Source organism: Leptinotarsa decemlineata, unplaced genomic scaffold (genome assembly GCF_025532065.1).
Source record: "Leptinotarsa decemlineata unplaced genomic scaffold, Ldec_3_MD MMD2_tig00000505_RagTag_RagTag, whole genome shotgun sequence".
Classification (NCBI taxonomy): Eukaryota; Metazoa; Arthropoda; class Insecta; order Coleoptera; family Chrysomelidae; genus Leptinotarsa; species Leptinotarsa decemlineata.
The window spans coordinates 6,290,368-6,309,406 of NW_027412549.1; the positions used below are offsets into that span (position 1 = coordinate 6,290,368).

Consider the following 19,039-nt stretch of genomic DNA (forward strand, 5'->3'; position numbering starts at 1 on the left):
TACTTGCCAAAAAAGTCTACGCAAAAGCGACTCGACACGTTTTTCCTATCAAAATCCAGGAAATTATACAAATATGAAAGTTATTGAGTATCTTGATATAGAAACTAAAGTTAATAATCGAACATAGCACTCAAGAAACTGGCAAACCGTAGACACATGTTTCGGGCTTTTGGCCCATCATCAGTATGGTGCAGCCAAGTTTAAGGATAGGCAACACATGGCTACCAATAAATAGTAATACAAATGCACGAAGCCACCAGCAGGAGCCAACCGCACATTTGTGGTTTCAGTTGATAGATCTTGTGCTCACAAGAAAACTGGTGGCTTCGTGCATTTGTATTTCTATTTTTTGTTAGCCACTTTCTCGAGTGCTATGTCCGATTATTAACTTCAGTTTCTATATCAAGACATTCAATAACTTTCATATTTGTATAATTTCCTGGACCCGGATGTCACGCTGCCTCTGTAGTGATTTTGATAGGAAAAACGTGTCGAATCGCTTTTGCGTAGACTTTTTTGGCAAGTATTTTGTTTATTAATTCGGCTTTGAACCCATTGTTAACCGCAATTTGCTTGATGATATTAAGTTCTTAATTGAAATTATCTATTGAAAGAGGATCATTGACTTATCTGTGAATCATGCTGCTGATACTTTGTGTTGATATGGATGGGAAGCGATGGAAATTAATATACTTAAAAATTGAAACATTCCAATGATGTAGATGTGAGGTAATATGCTTCAGGTGATCATAATTGAACAGGTACCTTATGTAGAGGTTCAGGTAATTTTTTGGAGGTAGTCTCGATTATGGTTATCTGTAGTATATGCATATTAATGTAAGAACAACTTGAAGTATTCAAATCACTTGACAAAGCTATTGTGCTAGCGAAACATGTTGTGATATAGCTTTCAAATGAAGTTTGTGGAGATCAAATCGTGAGATGTAGTTTTCGAAATTTTGTGGAGATGTTGAGTGTTTTATAAAATATTGACTGATTATATTTAGGGCTCGTTTCCAATATATCAACTAACGAAAAGTTGGTGACAAGTAGATATTTATAATTTTTGAAATGTAATTTTTAGTTACATTCGAAGCAAAAACTTACGTCAAAGTAGATTGAAGAAAATATTCCCTTATATTGTCGATTTTAATGGAGACACTGTACAAATGTGATGATAATCATGTGCTTCCAGTTCCCAAGTAACAAGATATACTAATACTATAATTTACTCATTCGTTGAGAGAGGTAATCCAAAACTGCAACAAAACGCATTAGTATATGTACAACAGATGTGAGATGGGATGCAAAAATTCATTAGAGATCAGTGAGTTGTGGTTATACGGTATTTCCAAGATTGTATGTATAACTTGAGTCAGTACCGTAGAAAAGGGATTTATCATTAAAAAAATGTATTTTATCTAAGCTAGTACTCACGAATGACAAGTTAAATTAGGAGTTGTCATAAAATAAAGTAATAAACGTTGATCATTAATTTGATCATTCTACTTAATTTAGCATATTTCACAACTTGAAGACAATCCACATACCGTACTTGGGTAAAGCATTCTTGAGCTTTTTGTTAAATCATTTATTTTTATGTATTTATTTAAATTAAATTTCCGAAACTATTTCTTATTGCCAATAACAACGTTATTGAAAAATTAATTTTGCAAGTAAGAGCTTGTTCGTTTAATGGGGGAATTTTCAAGACCAATATTGAAATTTCCCCTGGCTAGATGTTTGTTTCAGCTCTAAAGATCCATCAACTTGTGCTTCCGAAGTCACGGAAGTTATTCTATCACCCATGGATGCATATATTCTTTTTTCAATGAAACGACCTTCTAACGGCAAACCTTGGTTCAACAAAAATTGCGAACAAGCTGTCGCCTCCAAAAATCTGGCCTACCAGAAGTGGCGCAAAAATCCCAGGGCCGAAAAACAAACCAGGTTTATCAATGCTCGCAACAGCTGTAAAATTGGGATAAATGAAAGCAAATAACTCCACAATCAGAGAATTAGGAATAAATTGCTTGCTAATCCCAACGGGTCTACGTCCTTCTGGTCGGTAGCTAAAGCTGTTGATCAGAACTTTACAAAATCCACAATTCCAGGACAAACACAAGCGGATGGTTCAATTGCAACAACAGCAATAGAAAAAGCAAATCTATCTACTATCTGAACAATTTGCTTCCCACTTCACAGTCGATTTTCTGGGAAAGGCATCACCTACTATTCCCACAGAAGAATCCACAATGCCGTAAATTACTTTTCAACAGCTTCTAGTCAGGCGAATTTTGAAACAGCTCAATATCAACAAGGCGTCTGGTCCTGATTGTACTTAAAAAGTGCGCAAATGAATTCGCGCCAGTATTTTGCAGACTTTTCAACCTGTCTCACAAGAAAACTCATCCAAATAACTATATACCTGTCGCTTTGCTTTCAGTGATATCAAACATCATGGAGAAAGCCGTAAACCACCATATCCTGAAGTATTTGGAAGACTTCAACATCTTGAGCGATCATCAATATGGTTTTCGCAGCAAACCCTCATGCCGTGTGTGGCATGAGGCCAAACTTCGATGCTATGGGTTGAGGGATCATTTTTGTGTATGCTTCTTCAGCTTCCTGAAAGAACGTTTCCTGCTAGTGGCTGTCGATGGATATCTCCCGAATACTTTCACCATCAACGCTGGTGTCTCCCAGGGCTCCATATTGTCTCCAACCCTCTTTTAATTGTATATCAACAACTTATTGAAAAAAAACAAGAATCCAATATATTGCTTTCCTGTGCTGAGTCACACTTATCTCGTCATTACATTTAGATCCCAGGACATCGGCTGCGGAAGCACATCTTCACCGGCAGCAGGAGGTTGGATATATTAATGAGGATCTAGAAGTAATTTCGAATTGCGAATTGGGGTGAAAGTAACCAGAACCAGGTTCAATTCAGTGCCACAAAAACCCAGGCATCTGTTTTCTCCAAGAAAATAATTGTCTCCGAACCAGATAAAATAATGTCAAGTCAGACAATTCCGCTTTCTGCTTCGAAAAGTTTGTTGGGAGTTAAAATGGACACCAATTTGTCTTGACACAGTCATGTTGCTGGAATTGCAAAGGATGCTTCTCAAAAGCTTGGAACTCTGTTCCGAACCAGAAAACTGTACACACCTCAGCAACTTTTGATGCTGTATTACTCTTTGGAGTATTGTTTTCATGTATGGAGCTCCGCCCCCAAATATACCCTGAAGCTGCTGGATTCCAACCAGAACCTTGATAGTCTCAAACATCGAAGAAAGGTTGGAGATTCATCTCTTTTCTACAGATATTTTTACGGGAAGTGATAAAGTGACTTGGCACACTGATTCCACTGAGAGCGGTACATATCAGAAATACGCGACGGACTGTGGCTGCTCATCGTTATGAGGTTCAACTCAGTACATCTCGAACATCACTGTTTGAGAACTCTTTCATTTGGAGAACAGCGTTGATGTGGAATAAACTTCCCGATAACGTTTTTCCAAATGGATTTAATCTCCAGCGATTCAAATCCAATGTGAATCACTACTTTCGCACAAGCACTGCTTTAAGAGCGCCTTAAGGATTTTTCTGTGGTGCTTATGATCGTTGAATCGTCAAGCTCAAGGATAACTCCTAGATATCGCGCACTTCTCTGCTCATCAACGCGGTCACCCTTAACTAGCAACTTTCCGTGGATCTTTACGTTCGTAAATTTCCTCGAGAAATTGACGAGTTATGTCTTCCTCGGTTGACTTTTATTTTATTTTTGTCAAAATATGGCACGACCCTCCCATCAAGGTGCGTATATCGCAATATCATCTGCGTATATATCCACATTCGGTCTCGGAAACTTAGGAAAGTCGTGCGTAGATAAGGAATAAATATGCGGTGATTAGCAGGACCCCTGCGGGGAACTCCTTCAATCGGATGATTCGCAGATGTGATTTGGTCTACTCTGACGCGAATAGGTCAGTAGCTCAGGTGGGATTCAAGAATCCTAATCACCAATAAGGGCATGCCTGCCAACCACATCTTGGCGACAACTCCCTCTATCTAAACTTTGTCGAAAGTTTTCTGAATGTCCAACAGGACCATAACCGTATTCTTCCCCTGGTTGAAAGATTCCCTCACCCCGTGAACAACCCGGACCAGTTATGAAGTCATATTCTGACCTCGCCGAAACCCAAATTGCTCTTCGGGGTTGAGTTTCATCCTGTCTTCCAGGCGAAGAATTCTACTCATGAGAATTTTATCAATGACCTTTGCCACCGTACTGAGCAGTGAGATCGGGCGATAACTATCGATGAGCCATTTTGGTTTCCCCGTCTTATGAATGGGCACACCCTCCGTGTGCTTTAGTCAATCCGGATAGTGCTGGTGTTTTATGATAGCATTTATGATGTATACCAGTTGTACGAGATCCTTCCACGGCAGGTTACGAAGTAGAACTGCCTTAATCCCATCAATGCCTGGGGCTTTGTTCTTCCCAAAGCGAATGATGGTAGGTAGCAATCACCTCCTCGACGTCTGTGATCCACATTAGTAGTATCGGCTTCGGTATCGTTGGAGCCGGTCTACTTTTTATGTCTTTATAAACATCAGACATTTCTCTGTGATGATCACGGTAGTCGGGATCAACTTGGTGAATACTGGCTTAGTAGGTATTCCCCAAATAGCACAAAATGAATTTTGTGAAACAATTATGGATTTTTTAAATGGAAACCAAAATAATTTATACAATATTCGCTTTACTGATGATTTAACCGTTGGTTCTTAATGGTTATCGCACGTTATTAGGGAAGGTCAGTATCCAGAGAAAGCGAACGTTTGGGCTGTTATTCATAGGAATTCCATTATCAGACCATTATTTATTTAGAAAAATCTAACTGGTGACCTCTACCTAAATCTGTTTGAAGAAATAATAATGGCAAGTTGAAATACATCAAGACACGATGGCCTTCGTTTAACCTTTGTTCTCACATAGACAATCAATACTATAGTGTATTTTGACTGCTGAAGTATTGGGTGTTGAAATATATTAGATACTCTTCCTTCGATGTTTTAGTAATATTCTTCATAACTTCCAAATATTGTGGAAATATGGCATTCTCAACTATTTTTATTTTCGTCAGCCTTATAATGTAGCGGTCAGTCCACCTTCAACTGAATAAATTGTTTCGAAGAAAATATCTGGTAGATGTTTCATTCTATTGAATTTTGTTCTATTATGAATACTAGGTAAATGCTGAAAGTTAAAGTTGGGAATAGTTCATAGTCCTTAATTAGATGTTTGATAATTTACTACAACAAATAACGTTGTGATCAGAAAGAAATTGTTCATTTTAAACATAAAATTCTTTCCAAAATAAAAATGGTACTCACTGTTTCTTGCATTAAATCGAAATCCTCGGCAAGATGTGCGCTGTCATTCCTGTAATTCATCATGGCTTGGGTGAGTCCTTTGTCAAAACCTTCAGTAAGTTTAGAGCGGTATGCAAATATCGAAATCCCAGCACCGAACTCCAATACGAAGACTATGGCCAAAAATGCACCGTACTGGAAAAATTATAGGGTTAAAAGATACACAAAAGAAAATTATATAATATACTTTCACTATTTCAGGTTATAAAAGGAAAATTATTATTTTTCAACGTAATGGGGAAAACATTCTGAACTGTAATACTTGTAGTATGCATTAAAAAATGTGAATGAACTACTATCAGAAAATGTCCTTGCTAAGTGAGCAGTGGTACTTGAGTTCAAGGCTATTTAGGCGTACCCAAGATCTTAACTAGAAGTGCCCTCTTCGTGATTTTTTATAATTTTCTGGGAAGTGGGGAGAGAAATCAAAACCAATTTTGTAACGACAATTGCTTTTTTCTTTGAGTGTAATAGCTCGACATATCACCCCTGATCATAAAATAACATACCTAATTTTTTAAAGAGCTGATTTCTACGAGGAGCGAGCCCCCAAGATCAACGCAATCACTGAAAAACGCAGGGAAAATTGGAAGTTCACTGAATAGATAAAAAGCAACGTTTAACCGCCAAATATTGAAGTAACAAGTTCCAATATGTAGCATCTACTTCGAACAAAATAATAATACGAAACTTTTTGTCCGCTCTTTTACAAACTAATTATTATTTTACCATTATTAACATTCATTTCACTACAGCACTTTTGACAAAGGATATTTTGGCGAACAAAGCGATGTATCACGAACATCTGATATACTTTTTTGGGAATCCTATAAAATCCAATTTCAGTTCAGACTATAGTTGTGGATCCAACAGTGACAATAAGGGAATATTTATACGGCATGTGAAAAACCCCCACTCATAACTTTTGAACGGAACAAGATATCAAGCACGGCAAAAGTTACGTAAAAAGGAATTATATTTTTGAAAGCTTCTGATAATTCCTCTTCCATATTCTCTGTTTCACTATCCCTTTCGTCATTTAAATCAATAATGAATTTATTTCCACCATTAATATGGAAGTGTCCAATCTTCATATAGTCATTTTTATCTAAAATTAGGTACTTTTTTAATCCTTTTCTGCCAGTCTTCTTCGGTAATATTAGATACTTCTTCTTTAACTAGCTCTATTACCTTCTTATCAAATTTTGGAAAATTATTTTTACGCCTGATGCTTTGTTTCAATTTTACCCAAATCAATTCGATGGGATTGAAAACACAAAAATAGGGAAGAAGTCTCATTATGGTGTGTGTATCCATACTTTTCAGCAATACTATCAAGGGCATACACTTTTTCAAATGTTTTTGTCTGTAAAACTTCAAGTAGTAGGTTTTTGGTATAGTTATCTTCAAAATACAAATTGTTATCCATTAAAGAGCTTTGTATTTCATCTTTCCTCGAATTTTTATTCGGTACTTTGATGAGCTGTCGCGAATGATAGGAAGCGTTGTCAAGAACTATTACACTATTCGCATCCAAATTTGGGAACAATGTGTTGTCAAACCATTCCTCAAAAATATTAGCTTCCATGTTCTTATGATAGGCAACATTGCAGTCCTCAAGTTTTTTCCACATAATTTCAAAGAACAAAAGTTGAGATGTAGATTCTTATATAAATTGAAACATACTCTCTGTGTTTCAATATTCAAATGTATCCGAATCTTATTCACTGGTATCAGTGACGGCTCATGTATTGGAGAACAGGGGAGGCTAAAGTCATAAAGACTATATACATACACAGAAAAGCCCGCCGGAGGCGCGAACATTTTTTGGGGTACCGCACCTATTTAAAGCAAAATACGTAATATTTGCATAAATCCAAAAAATGCATAAATGCACAAAAATTGTGTATTGCCGAAAATTATACGTATAAAACTGACCAATAAAAAACAAAAACAAGGAAAAAGGGTTGTCTTTGAGTTATTTATTTAATATATATGAACTCTTCTCAGTCAATAAATAATACTTTTCTCTTCTAATATAACAGTTTTGTTAAACATTGCTACAAATATGTTATAAGTACAAGTTCTTAATTATGCTTATAAAAACAGGTCTAAAAGTGAATTTTATTGTCCAGCAAGAACCAACGGGGAGGTGAGAGTCGTGTCTTGCCAGGAAAGGAAAGGAAGGATGGAGTAAGTAGGAAGGAAAATTAAATCTGGTTTGTTCAAGTGAATTCACAAGACACCCGCAAACTACTTTTAATCGGCGGTCATTCAAGTTCAATATAGTCTGCGAGGGTTCCGCATTTTGAAAGGTGAATTGAAAGGTGTATTTTGTAATTTTGGATAGGAAGGATAAAAAAAGAAACTAAAAGTAAACATAACATTCGTTCTTAACCAAGACGAACAAAAACTCAAAAAAAAATTTACCAACTAATATTAAATCCTCGATTTTGTCGATTTTCTGACGCTATAATTGAAATCAAATTTGGTTGAGGCCTTCCCAGAGTTTTAATAATGTAAAATTTATTATCATAAGATAAAGACTTACAATTATTTGTCAGCAACCAATTTTTCGTCTAACTTATCCATAATAAATGGTAAAAAAATTACCGAAAAGTGAAAACCTGAAAACACCTTGAAATTGAAAGAAAACACTTTAAAAACACATTAAAAATATTACCAAGAAGCACTGCTATAATACAATACTGCCTGTTTTATACACAAATAACAAATATTATCAAGAAACACTAAAACTATTTACCGAAATATTTTTCAGTCTCGGCCCGTCACGGCATCCCGTCCGAATAATTAAAAACAAACGCAGTCGTACACTAACGAAGACCAACTGGAGGCTAGCCTCCTCTAACGCTATACTTTCTGCAACTAAAATTACAAATCGAGATGTATGTCGCTGGCTGGATCGGTCTCCCGAAGCTTGTGTTTTTTTAAAGCGGTTGGAGGCCTGGCTCCTTATCACATACGTATTAACGTATGGCATTTATTATTTCGGATTGATGGTTTCTTCGTTATTCGTTCGTGGGCGGTGCGTTTGAGATTTGTTGATGCAGGATACAGTGTGGTACATACTACGTAGTGAGTGATAGTGTTTTTTCGGGCATATTATGTATTTATATTAAAAATTAATGGTAAAGTAATAATACCCAAGCATTTTTAGAAAAAAATAATCATAATTATATGTCAATATATTTTAATTTATTGCGATGAATATGGTGAGGCTAAGCCTCCCTTGCCTCCTCTAATGAGCCGCCGCTGACTGTTATCTCTTTTTCGTATTTTTCACCAGCGCTATTGGAATCACTACACAGGAAAAAGTCTGCATTGTTATCACACTCGTTATTACTATTGGTACTTGTCCAAAGACGCCACATTCTAAACAGATAACAAAAATTTTCAGTAATTATAACTGCACCAATATCGAATTTCAACACTCAAATCGCGATCAATTCTTGAACTGAACACTGACAACACGACAGCCCGCATTCTGTTAGTCACCGTAACATGACTTCAAAATTTAATTTTATGACTCTTCAGCCAATCATAAAACTCGGTTAGTAAAAATTATCCAATACGATACGCCAATTCTTCAGTCCACGTGGACTAGTCGGCAGCGGCTTTATCTCTTTGTATTGTTTTTTTGGCCTTTGATGGCGCCGATATTCACAATAAAGATTACTTTGACTATATCCACAAGTTTTTAGATAGACTGCCTTTCAGTATAGTATACTTTAAATGGCACGTGTTCTCTTCGGGTGATGACTGTCATCACCCGAAGACGATTGTAGATACTAACAATCGAAACGTCGTGAACTAACGTGGCTTGGAAACTCTTGTTTTTTATTTATATTTGTTTGTATTTCTTTATTTTTTGTTCAATCGTTTTGATTTTACTTGTATTTTATTTCACTATTATTTCATTTCAGGTTATTTTTTTTTGCTTAATATAATTGTTATTTTCAGCTATTTATTTTTAATTCTTCTTTTTCAGTTGTTTCGGGGATTTCAAATCATTTTACATATTAGACAATGAAAGTCCGAACTAGTGAAATTCAAAATTATGTTGTTCTTTCAATCCCTTTTACCTTTGGTATAATATATTCATAGTTAAATCACCAAATAATTTGTATATATTATATTCATAATCAGATCAGCAGGTAATTTGTAGGTATATATTATATTCATAATCAAATCACCAGATAATTTGTGAGTGCAAAGCATCAGCAGAGATGTATCAGGGAAAAGTAACCTTAAAATCAAACTTCCATAAAAAAGACCAAATCTCAATTCCGGCCTTTTTTCCGCCAATAATCCTTATCTTTAAAAAATTAATAACATAACAGATGTTTTACTGCGACCTCATTGAATCTCATTTACAGAAGGCATCTTGTTTGATAATAAACTCGCTAGCGTCTTGAGTTGCACTTATACTTATTCATTCCTTCCGCATTCTATAAATACGTTGAATAAATCTGAAATCACATGCTCAATTTCTTGCAGTATTCCTTTCATTCTTTGATCTGAAGTACCATCATTTAAAATGTTTGCTGCAATTTTCCATTACTGCGAGAAAAAAATTGACATTCTAAATTCATGGCTCAACAATAACAATAATGAACATGAAAAGCATAGTGAAACGTTTTCTACGTGTTAGCAAAGCAAGATTATGTACTCGTGAATAAAATTCAAATAACAAAACGTCCAAAGTAATCGAAATTCAGAATGTGCTATGACAAGATTTCAATGAATATAGTTCATTATAAGTAGTTGGGTTTCAGTTTCGAAGATTTCAAATGATTCATAATTTTTAGAAGTAAACAATTTCCTATTAGGTAAACATTTATGGTAGACTTTAGTACCAATTAAAATTTGTCTATATTCATATAAATGATTGTATGAATTGTACAAAATACATCTAGAAAAATTGCATTATTACGAAAGCGTTGAAGGGCCACAAAAAAATATTTTTTTCGATTTGTATAATTCTGATTTTCATCTCAGAATTCTGAGTTGCAAGTCGGAATTCTGACTTGAGTCTCAGAATTCTGACTTGCAAGTCAGAATTCTGACTTGTATCTCAGAATTCTGACTTGTATCTCAGAATTCTGACTTGTATCTCAGAATTCTGACTTGTATCTCAGAACAGTAGTTTAATGGAGTGAGATCGTCAGAACACAACTACTGATACTGAATGTATCATTATTATTCCCTGAGATAAAAGTCAGAATACTGACTTGTATCTCAGAATTCTAAATTTGTAGTCGACTAGCTTTATGCCTGTATCGTTGTCCGAGTTGATCTGTTATTCAACAGATAAAACGTCCTACCATAGTGTTTATTGTAGTATTTTGAATCAGTATTTATTACAGTATGTTGTTCTGGGTAGGATGCCAATCATCACGCTCAAAAAAACATTTTGTTCTGTATTTGAGTTTGAAAGTGTAGGTATAAATTAATATTTTTCATTTATACTGTAAACCATTGAATATCTTATTAACAAATGTGCTTTTTATTATTGATTTCTTAGTGATGCCGATCTAGAAAGCGATATTTTTTGAAAATGAACCAATAAAACTACAATGGAAAATCCTCAAAACATTACGAGGGGGACATGCTGAATAGCCAGTTTAATTTTCATTTACAAGGTGATCAATGGAAAAGTTAACTGTATTAAATTTTTATCTAAGCTATCTCCTAATTTGAAAAATATAATACAACGTTCTTTATGTGTCTCCAAACCCTCAGTCAAATCTAAGTCATAATAGTCCTATTTATCGACTTTGTCGGATTGCCAGTGAATATCTTGTTACAGCAGATTTATTTTTTGACGCAATCTCGATATTCAAAAAAGATATAAATGATACTTTATACAGTGCGAGTCTCTAACATGGAAAACTAAACACTAAATCAAAGGTGTTGTTTCTTTCGGAAATATGCTCGGACACGTCGATTAGTATTTTAAAGTGCCCTTATTTTAATGCAACAAAAATTATACAGTGTGTCTTGAATATGAGGTATAACGTCATCGATAATTTTTTTTAAATGACAACCCTTTTTTTTTAATGACTTCAACAAGTTGCACATGCCTGCCAAATTTCAATTTTTTACTCCTTGTCCTTTGAAAGATATTCAACATTATCTGATTCAAAAAATGAATTCAAAATCAATAGTCTTTCGTTAACAAGTATTCGAAATGCCCATTTACTAACTGACAATACCCTAAACGTAACTGAAACTCGTTTTGAACATTTCTGATTACTTCGCCAGAAATTAGCCTACACTCTTGTCTCATTCCTTCTTTTAAATCCTCAATATTTGCCGGTTTGGTTTTAAAAACTTTGCTCTTCAAGTAACCCCATAAGAAAAAGTCCAAAGGTGTTGAATTCGGAGACCTAGGTGGCCATTCATAAGGTCCTCTTCTGCCAATCCATCTGCCTGGATATACATCATTCAGGTACTCACGGACAGGTCTTGCAAAATGAGAAGGCGCGCCGTCCTGTTGAAACCAGATGTTTTTATTTGGCACGTCAGCTTCTATAGGACAAGGGAACAAAATAGCCAAATTCGGAACTAGGTCCTTCTGCAAGAATTCTAAATATCTTGCTCCAGTAAGATTTTCTTGGAAGAAAATCGGTCCTATAACTCGATCACCAACGATCCCTGCCCAAACATTGACTTTTTCTGGATGTTGAGTGTGGCCTTCGCTCATCCAGTGTGGGTTTCTGTCTGCCCAATAACGACAATTTTGACGATTTACCACACCATTCAACAAAAACGTTGATTCGTCAGAAAATATAAGTTTTCTTTATGTACAACATTCCTGTCTAGTAGATCCATCATTTTTTCGCAAAACTGAAGTCTTCTATCTGGATCAGTAAGTTCCTGGAGGATTGTTATTTTATATGGATGACATTTTGCAGCTACAAGAACTCTTGCCACTGAAGACTGGCTAATTTCGAGTTCCCGAGCTATCTGCCTAGTGAGGACATGGGGATTTTATTCGACAGAGAGAAGAACATTTATTTTGATCTCTTCACTGAGCGCACTCCGACGATGTTCATTTGTTTTTCTTAAATGCCCATTTTTCCAGAATTCTGAGATACAAGTCAGAATTCTGAGATACAAGTCAGAATTCTGAGATACAAGTCAGAATTCTGACTTGCAAGTCAGAATTCTGAGATACAAGTCAGAATTCTGACTTGCAACTCAGATTTCTGAGATACAAGTCAGAATTCTGAGATACAAGTCAGAATTCTGACTTGCAAGTCAGAATTCTGAGATTCAAGTCAGAATTCCGACTTGCAACTCAGAATTCTGAGATGAAAGTCAGAATTATACAAATCGAAAAAAATATTTTTGTGTGGCCCTTCAACGCTTTCGTACATTATCGATTTAGTTTTCACAATATATACGAGATTTTCAACTACAGAACAGTATTCTTTCATTTCTTTCCTGTATACTTTGATTTTGTAAAAAAAAATTCCCTCCATGCAGCCATTGTTCACTGTGGTTCTGGCGTTGAATCTGTTCATTATTACGCCTTGGTCAAAGACGAAACGGACTGATTTAAGTTTGACGATAGTCGTGTCACTAAGTGTTCTGGCGATGTATTGAATTTATTGGAGCCTCTGGAGACAATCTATATTATGGTTTTTTAAAGAGAGGAAATTGGCAGATCAAGATCTTCAGATGATGTGGTGCTGCAGGTTTTTCAGGGTTTTCCTGCAACTGAAAAAGCAAATGCACCACTGGAATCAATCAAGTGGCCCCGGAGCACCAATTAATTTTTGTTGTTGTTTTATAATTTCATGATTTGTATTTCAATATTTAATGCCAGAAGATATCTATGACCAATCTTTGGTCTTCAATCCTAAATTTACTGAGGATGAACTTTAATAGATTCCCGTCCTCGCCGTTTTAAAGATTATTATCTCGAAATATTTTTGTTCCTAACATTCACACTTTGTATATCATATACTCAGGATTCCTTACTAGGAATCGCCCGTTAATTAAAGTTTCGATTTTTGTGGGTTGACGTTCGTAAGGGGAGCGACACCTTGTTAAGGGAATACAGAACATAAAATTCGTGCAAAAAGGTTACTTTTGTTTGAAAGTGGTTGACAATGTTTCGTGGTGAACTTCCATGGCCTAAAAAATTATCAATTTGAAGTTCATGGAAGAGAAAATAAAATACAAATGAAAATATTGAAAATACAAAAAAATAGTTTTTAGTAAGGTCTAGGACCAGCCAAGTTCATGAGGCATTGACCTATTTTGGCGAAACTACCATAAATATTACTCGTTTTTTTTTCAAAAAAATACGAAGCAAAATTGAAAATAAGGCAAAACTTGTCCCAAACTTATATTGGGTAGAATAGAGAGCACTCTCTTTGAAAAATTAAAGAAAAGTAGTTTTTTGAATGACGAGACCAGAGCATCTTTCAAAAAGCTCGGAAACGAATTCAAGAATAATCTTTCTAATAAGGATGGAGTCAATAAATGATATCTATGCACGTCGGTATCGTTGTTGACAGTAATTTGTTTCACGAAACTCAGATCTCTTTGAAAATTGATTTGTGAAAGTGAATATTCAATAGTTTGTGAAGCACACCATTGAATATTCTGTTACTTTTGTGATGGCACAGTTTTGTCGAGGTAGATTGTATGTCCGTATGAAATGATAACACAACAAAGTTTTTGTTTCGGGGTTGAAATTAGATGATTTCAATGTATTTCCACGTGTTAAAACCGAAAGTGACCATAAAAATTATATATTAGCTCTTGTTTTCATGATATAGTATCATTATATAATATATATGTATATTGAGTTTTCAACAAATGAAATATTTCATCACCAACAGTTGGTACACATGTTTGTTTACATAACACCCCTCTCATCAGCTGTTCTTAAGTAGTAAACATAACCTATGTGAGTTTGTCAATTGTACGCACGTGGTTGCTTTCGAAATTATCGTGTGAAGTTGATTTTTAAATTAATTTAAGTGCTGATCTGAAATGCCTCGAAAGTGTGTGAATTCTGTCGATAGATTTTGCTATATATGTGGTGGAATAACATTTAAGGCTCAGAAACGTAAAATGACACCTATCGTTAAGACAGCCTATGAACATTATTTTGGTGTGAAAGTTGGGGACCAAGGTAAATCATGGGCTCCTCATATATGTTGTAATTCTTGTTCCGTCATATTGCGAGAGTGACTGAAAAATAAAAACCGGGCAATGGCTTTTGCAGTACCTATGGTTTGGCGTGAGCTTACCAATCATACAGACGACTGTTATTTCTGCTTAACTCCTCCCATTAAGCAAGGTTTATCTATGAAGAAAAGAGGAACGGTTAAATACCCTAATCTCCCATCTGCTCTTCGGCCTGTACCACACTCAGACAATTTGCCAGTCCCTTCTCCACCCCAAAACTATGAAATTTTAGAGGAAGGTGATGAAGACTGTTTAGGAGGAGCAACCCATCCTTCTACATCCTATGACCCTGATTTCGAGGTAAGCGATAGGTCTAGTGATCCGCACAGAATTAGTCAAGCAGAGTTGAGTGACCTTATAAGAGATCTTCGCTTGTCTAAGGAAAAGGCTGAGCTGTTAGGGTCAAGACTACAACAGTGGAATCTTCTAAAACATGATGTGAAAATATCTCAGTACAGACAGCGTCAAAAAGATTTGCTTCCTTTTTTTGAGAAAAAAAAACCTCTTAGTTTGTTCTGATGTTAATGGTTTGATGGACTGCTTGAATTTGGATCACACTCCATCTGAATGGAGACTGTTTATAGACTCTTCAAAACTAAGCTTAAAAGCTGTACTTCTGCATAATGGAAATCAGCTACCCTCTATTCCTATAGGTCATGCAGTTCACATGAAGGAAACGTATATAAATATGAAAACACTTCTCCAATCAATCAAATATGAACAACACAAGTGGCACATCTGTGGTGATCTGAAAGTCATTGCTATACTCCTAGGAATGCAATTAGGGTTCACCAAGTACTGTTGTTTTTTGTGTCTGTGGGACAGTCGGGATAGAAAATCTCACTATAAAAAAATGAACTGGCCTACACGAGATCTAAACCCTAATGAGAAAAATGTAGTTTACGAGCCTCTTGTAGATCCTAAGGATGTTCTCCTTCCCCCATTACATTGGGACTAATGAAAAACTTTGTGAAGGCCATGGACCAGGAAGGACAAGCTTTTAAGTACTTGAGAGCAAAGTTTCCCAGGTTGAGTGATGCTAAAGTCAAGGAAGGCATCTTTATTGGGCCTCAAATCCGTGAAATCGTAAATGATCCTGCTTTTGACATGATTTTAACAGGAAATGAAAAAAGAGCCTGGGAAGCCTTTAAGGGGGTTGTAGGTAACAAAAGAGATGATAACTTCACAGCATTGGTTAAAGAGCTTCTTCAAGCTTACCACCAACTTGGATGCAACATGTCCTTAAAAATTCATTTTCTTCACTCTCATCTTAATTTCTTCCCACAAAACTGTGGAGCTGTGAGTGACGAACATGGAGAAAGATTCCATCAAGACATTGCCTTAATGGAACAGAGATATCAGGGCCGTTGGAATGAAGCAATGCTTGCAGACTACTGATGGTCTGTGTGTAGGGATGCTCCAGAAGTGTTTTATAAAAGACAAGCTAAACGACAGCGATCTTACAATGAATCGGATGGACTTAATTGAAATTTGGTGGTACAAACTTCTTTTATTTGTCAAAACACTAAGAATAATGTTTTTTTTTATTAATTTTGTACTTAAAATATTCTAAAAGAAACATAACAATATTGTTTTATGTACTTTCACTTTTCACGTATAGTATAACTACTCTTTAAGATTAAGTACTGTGTATCTCAAAAAGCAGAGCTAATAAAAATTTTTCATTGTTATTTTCGTTTTTATCACCCCAAAATTAGTAGAAATTGACTAATTTAGTGTAGGAAACATTCAAAAAATATTTTTTTGTTGTGTTGTGATAATTGTCGAGTCAAGAAAACGTATTGATTTATTCACCTCTATATCAGTGGTGAATTTAATCGAAGGCCGAATAGACCAACTGCCTATCTCTGCCAGTAAAACGGGTTAAGGTTTCACCTGTGTCGGTATCAGTATAGTAAATTATTTATCAATTGATTATTATTAAATTTTTTTCTGTAAGTAATCCTACGAAAACTTGATCTAGCAAAGAACTCAAATGGTTTAATTCACTGACAGAATTAAGTATGTCATTCAATTGGAAATAATTTTGAAACAGATATTTTAAAAAATCTAGAATTTCTTTGATAGTTCGCACTGAAACCTTTGGCGCAATATGAATCTATTGAAAACACTTTTACAACACCAAAACAAAAATTGCGGTCTCTCGACGCGCGTTTCGCTAACCAATTCATTATGATGGCATATGTGATCATTATTACTGTCATAATAATCCCCTGAGGACGACGCTAACTTATTTAGCGAAATGCGGGTCGAGAGACCGTAGTTTTTGTTCTGGTGTTGTGAAAGTTTTTTTGATAAATATTAATAGATAATAGAGATATTGTAAATTCAGAAATTCTAGGGTTTTTCCACGTATTCTTCATTGTTTTAGTAAAACGACCTTTTCATTTCCTTATTGAAACAAATTTCAACACGAGTATATTGCGGTCACAAATTCATTAGAATTCGACTTACCTCTCAAAGCCAGCTCTCTTTCAATACATAAAACACAGAATTTTTCTGGACTATACCTAAATATTCTATAATTCACATTTGGTTCAATATTATAGTTAAAGATTTTTCCCAATATATTTCCCACTTAATAATCAAGTGTCAAACTCATCAGTTCAATTTACTAGAAAAAGTCTGAGAAAAACTCGAACTTTCTCTCATCCTAGTATGCATTCTCTTTATATTCAAGAAATATATAGGTTAGGTTCTTCATTGTGACTCAAACAGTAAAACAAAGAATTTGGTATTTCGTCAGTCACTGGTGGCCATGTATTCAAAGCTACCTTAGTTCTGCATGAGTAATGCGGTTTTACAATATTTTCACAACTTAATTTTGCAATCCTGTTAAAATGGTTAACTTCGGGATGTTTACGTTGACAGTATCAAGTATATTATAGAAAAATCTGGAATAAAATGAAACATACCTACGTATAAATGAGTGTCATTCCAATGCCAAAGTAGAATTATCTGTCAGGATCTCTTTTTAAACACATCAAAGAAGACACTTATGTTTCAGTGATCTCTATCATTTGTATAGTCATGTTATCTATACACATCTCCATCATTTCCTTTCTAAATTATCGTATTCTACATTCGTGACACAGATAAGAACAATGAACTCAGATTTTATTATTGCGGAAACAGTACTAAAAAGGGAACGAAAACGAATCGTATAGTCCGAGTGATTTTCATTATTATTATTCCATTATTCGAAGTAACCGGTGTGGAAAGATATTCCACGCGTCACGTTGTAAAACCGACATCCATCATGATGTTATTTTGCTTGGTCTACTGTTATGAACATTAATTGTTATGTTCTCTACTTGGGAATTGCAAATTTCCTATTCATATGAATACCTCTCACAGCAATTGCATGTGATTAATATTGTTTGCCTTCTTGAAATTTGATGAATGAACTTAACCATTTGCCAACAGTATACCTATCCTTCTACTTTCACAATCTTTAAAATGTGATAAAATAGACACAAATGTTTTTACAGTTTGAGTTTGAATAGGTACCAATGTTCTATGGAATTTTCATTGACTTGATTTTATAAATCATTTTTCAGAGATCATCTCATTTTTACTATAAAAGAAAGTATATATTATCATCGCACTATGGCATCTACTTAATACTTTATCATCTGACAGATATTTTTATGGATTTGTCAGTATATACTCCAATTCTAGATTGAAGACGACCAATTTGTTATTATTAGTAGATTGAAAATAAAGTGTTGTAGGCTTCTTCACCAATGATGACAGTATAAAAAGTATCAAAATCTTTCCAACGACATAAAGCTAGACAACTACTGTTATAACCGAAGTAAACGATATTGTACACTCGTAAAGTTCACGGCATTCTCAAAGGCCAAATAAACCAATACGTAGAAATGAACCGGCAGCGAACTAGTCCACGTATTCTGTAGACTTGGCGGTTCCTATTGGATAATTTTTACTAACCGAGTTTTATGATTGGCTGAAGGGTCATAAAATTAAATTTGAAGTTAAATTTTTGTCATTGTAGTGATACCAATAGCGATGGTGAACAATGCGAAAAAGAGATACCAGTGAATAAGATTAGGATGCATTTGAATATTGAAACACAGAGAGGTTGTTTCAATGTGCATAAGAATCTACATCTCAAGTTTGGTTTCGAGGAAAATGAAGTATTACAAACAACATCAGATTTGACCGAAATTCTTTTCTCAACTGTACGTAAAATAGTCAAAAACAAACCTTATGAATGCAAGACGCGATGTGATACAGGATTACCGAAACCTTTAGATGTTCATTCAATAATATTATTGAAAAAAACAATATACGACTGTTACAAAAGCAATGAGATTCCTAC

The 19,039-nt window shown here is 35.0% G+C and overlaps 1 protein-coding gene across 2 annotated transcripts in view; it reads right to left on the reverse strand.

The window, feature by feature from the left end:
• LOC111513864 (tetraspanin-7) overlaps positions 1 to 19,039 on the reverse strand; it is a 55,199-nt gene that overhangs the window by 7,476 nt on the left and 28,684 nt on the right. For both annotated transcript variants that reach the window (XM_074173817.1, XM_074173816.1), the window contains exon 3: positions 5,404 to 5,577. In XM_074173817.1, the coding sequence (XP_074029918.1) occupies positions 5,404 to 5,577 (174 nt within the window). The remainder of the gene's footprint in view (positions 1 to 5,403; positions 5,578 to 19,039) is intronic.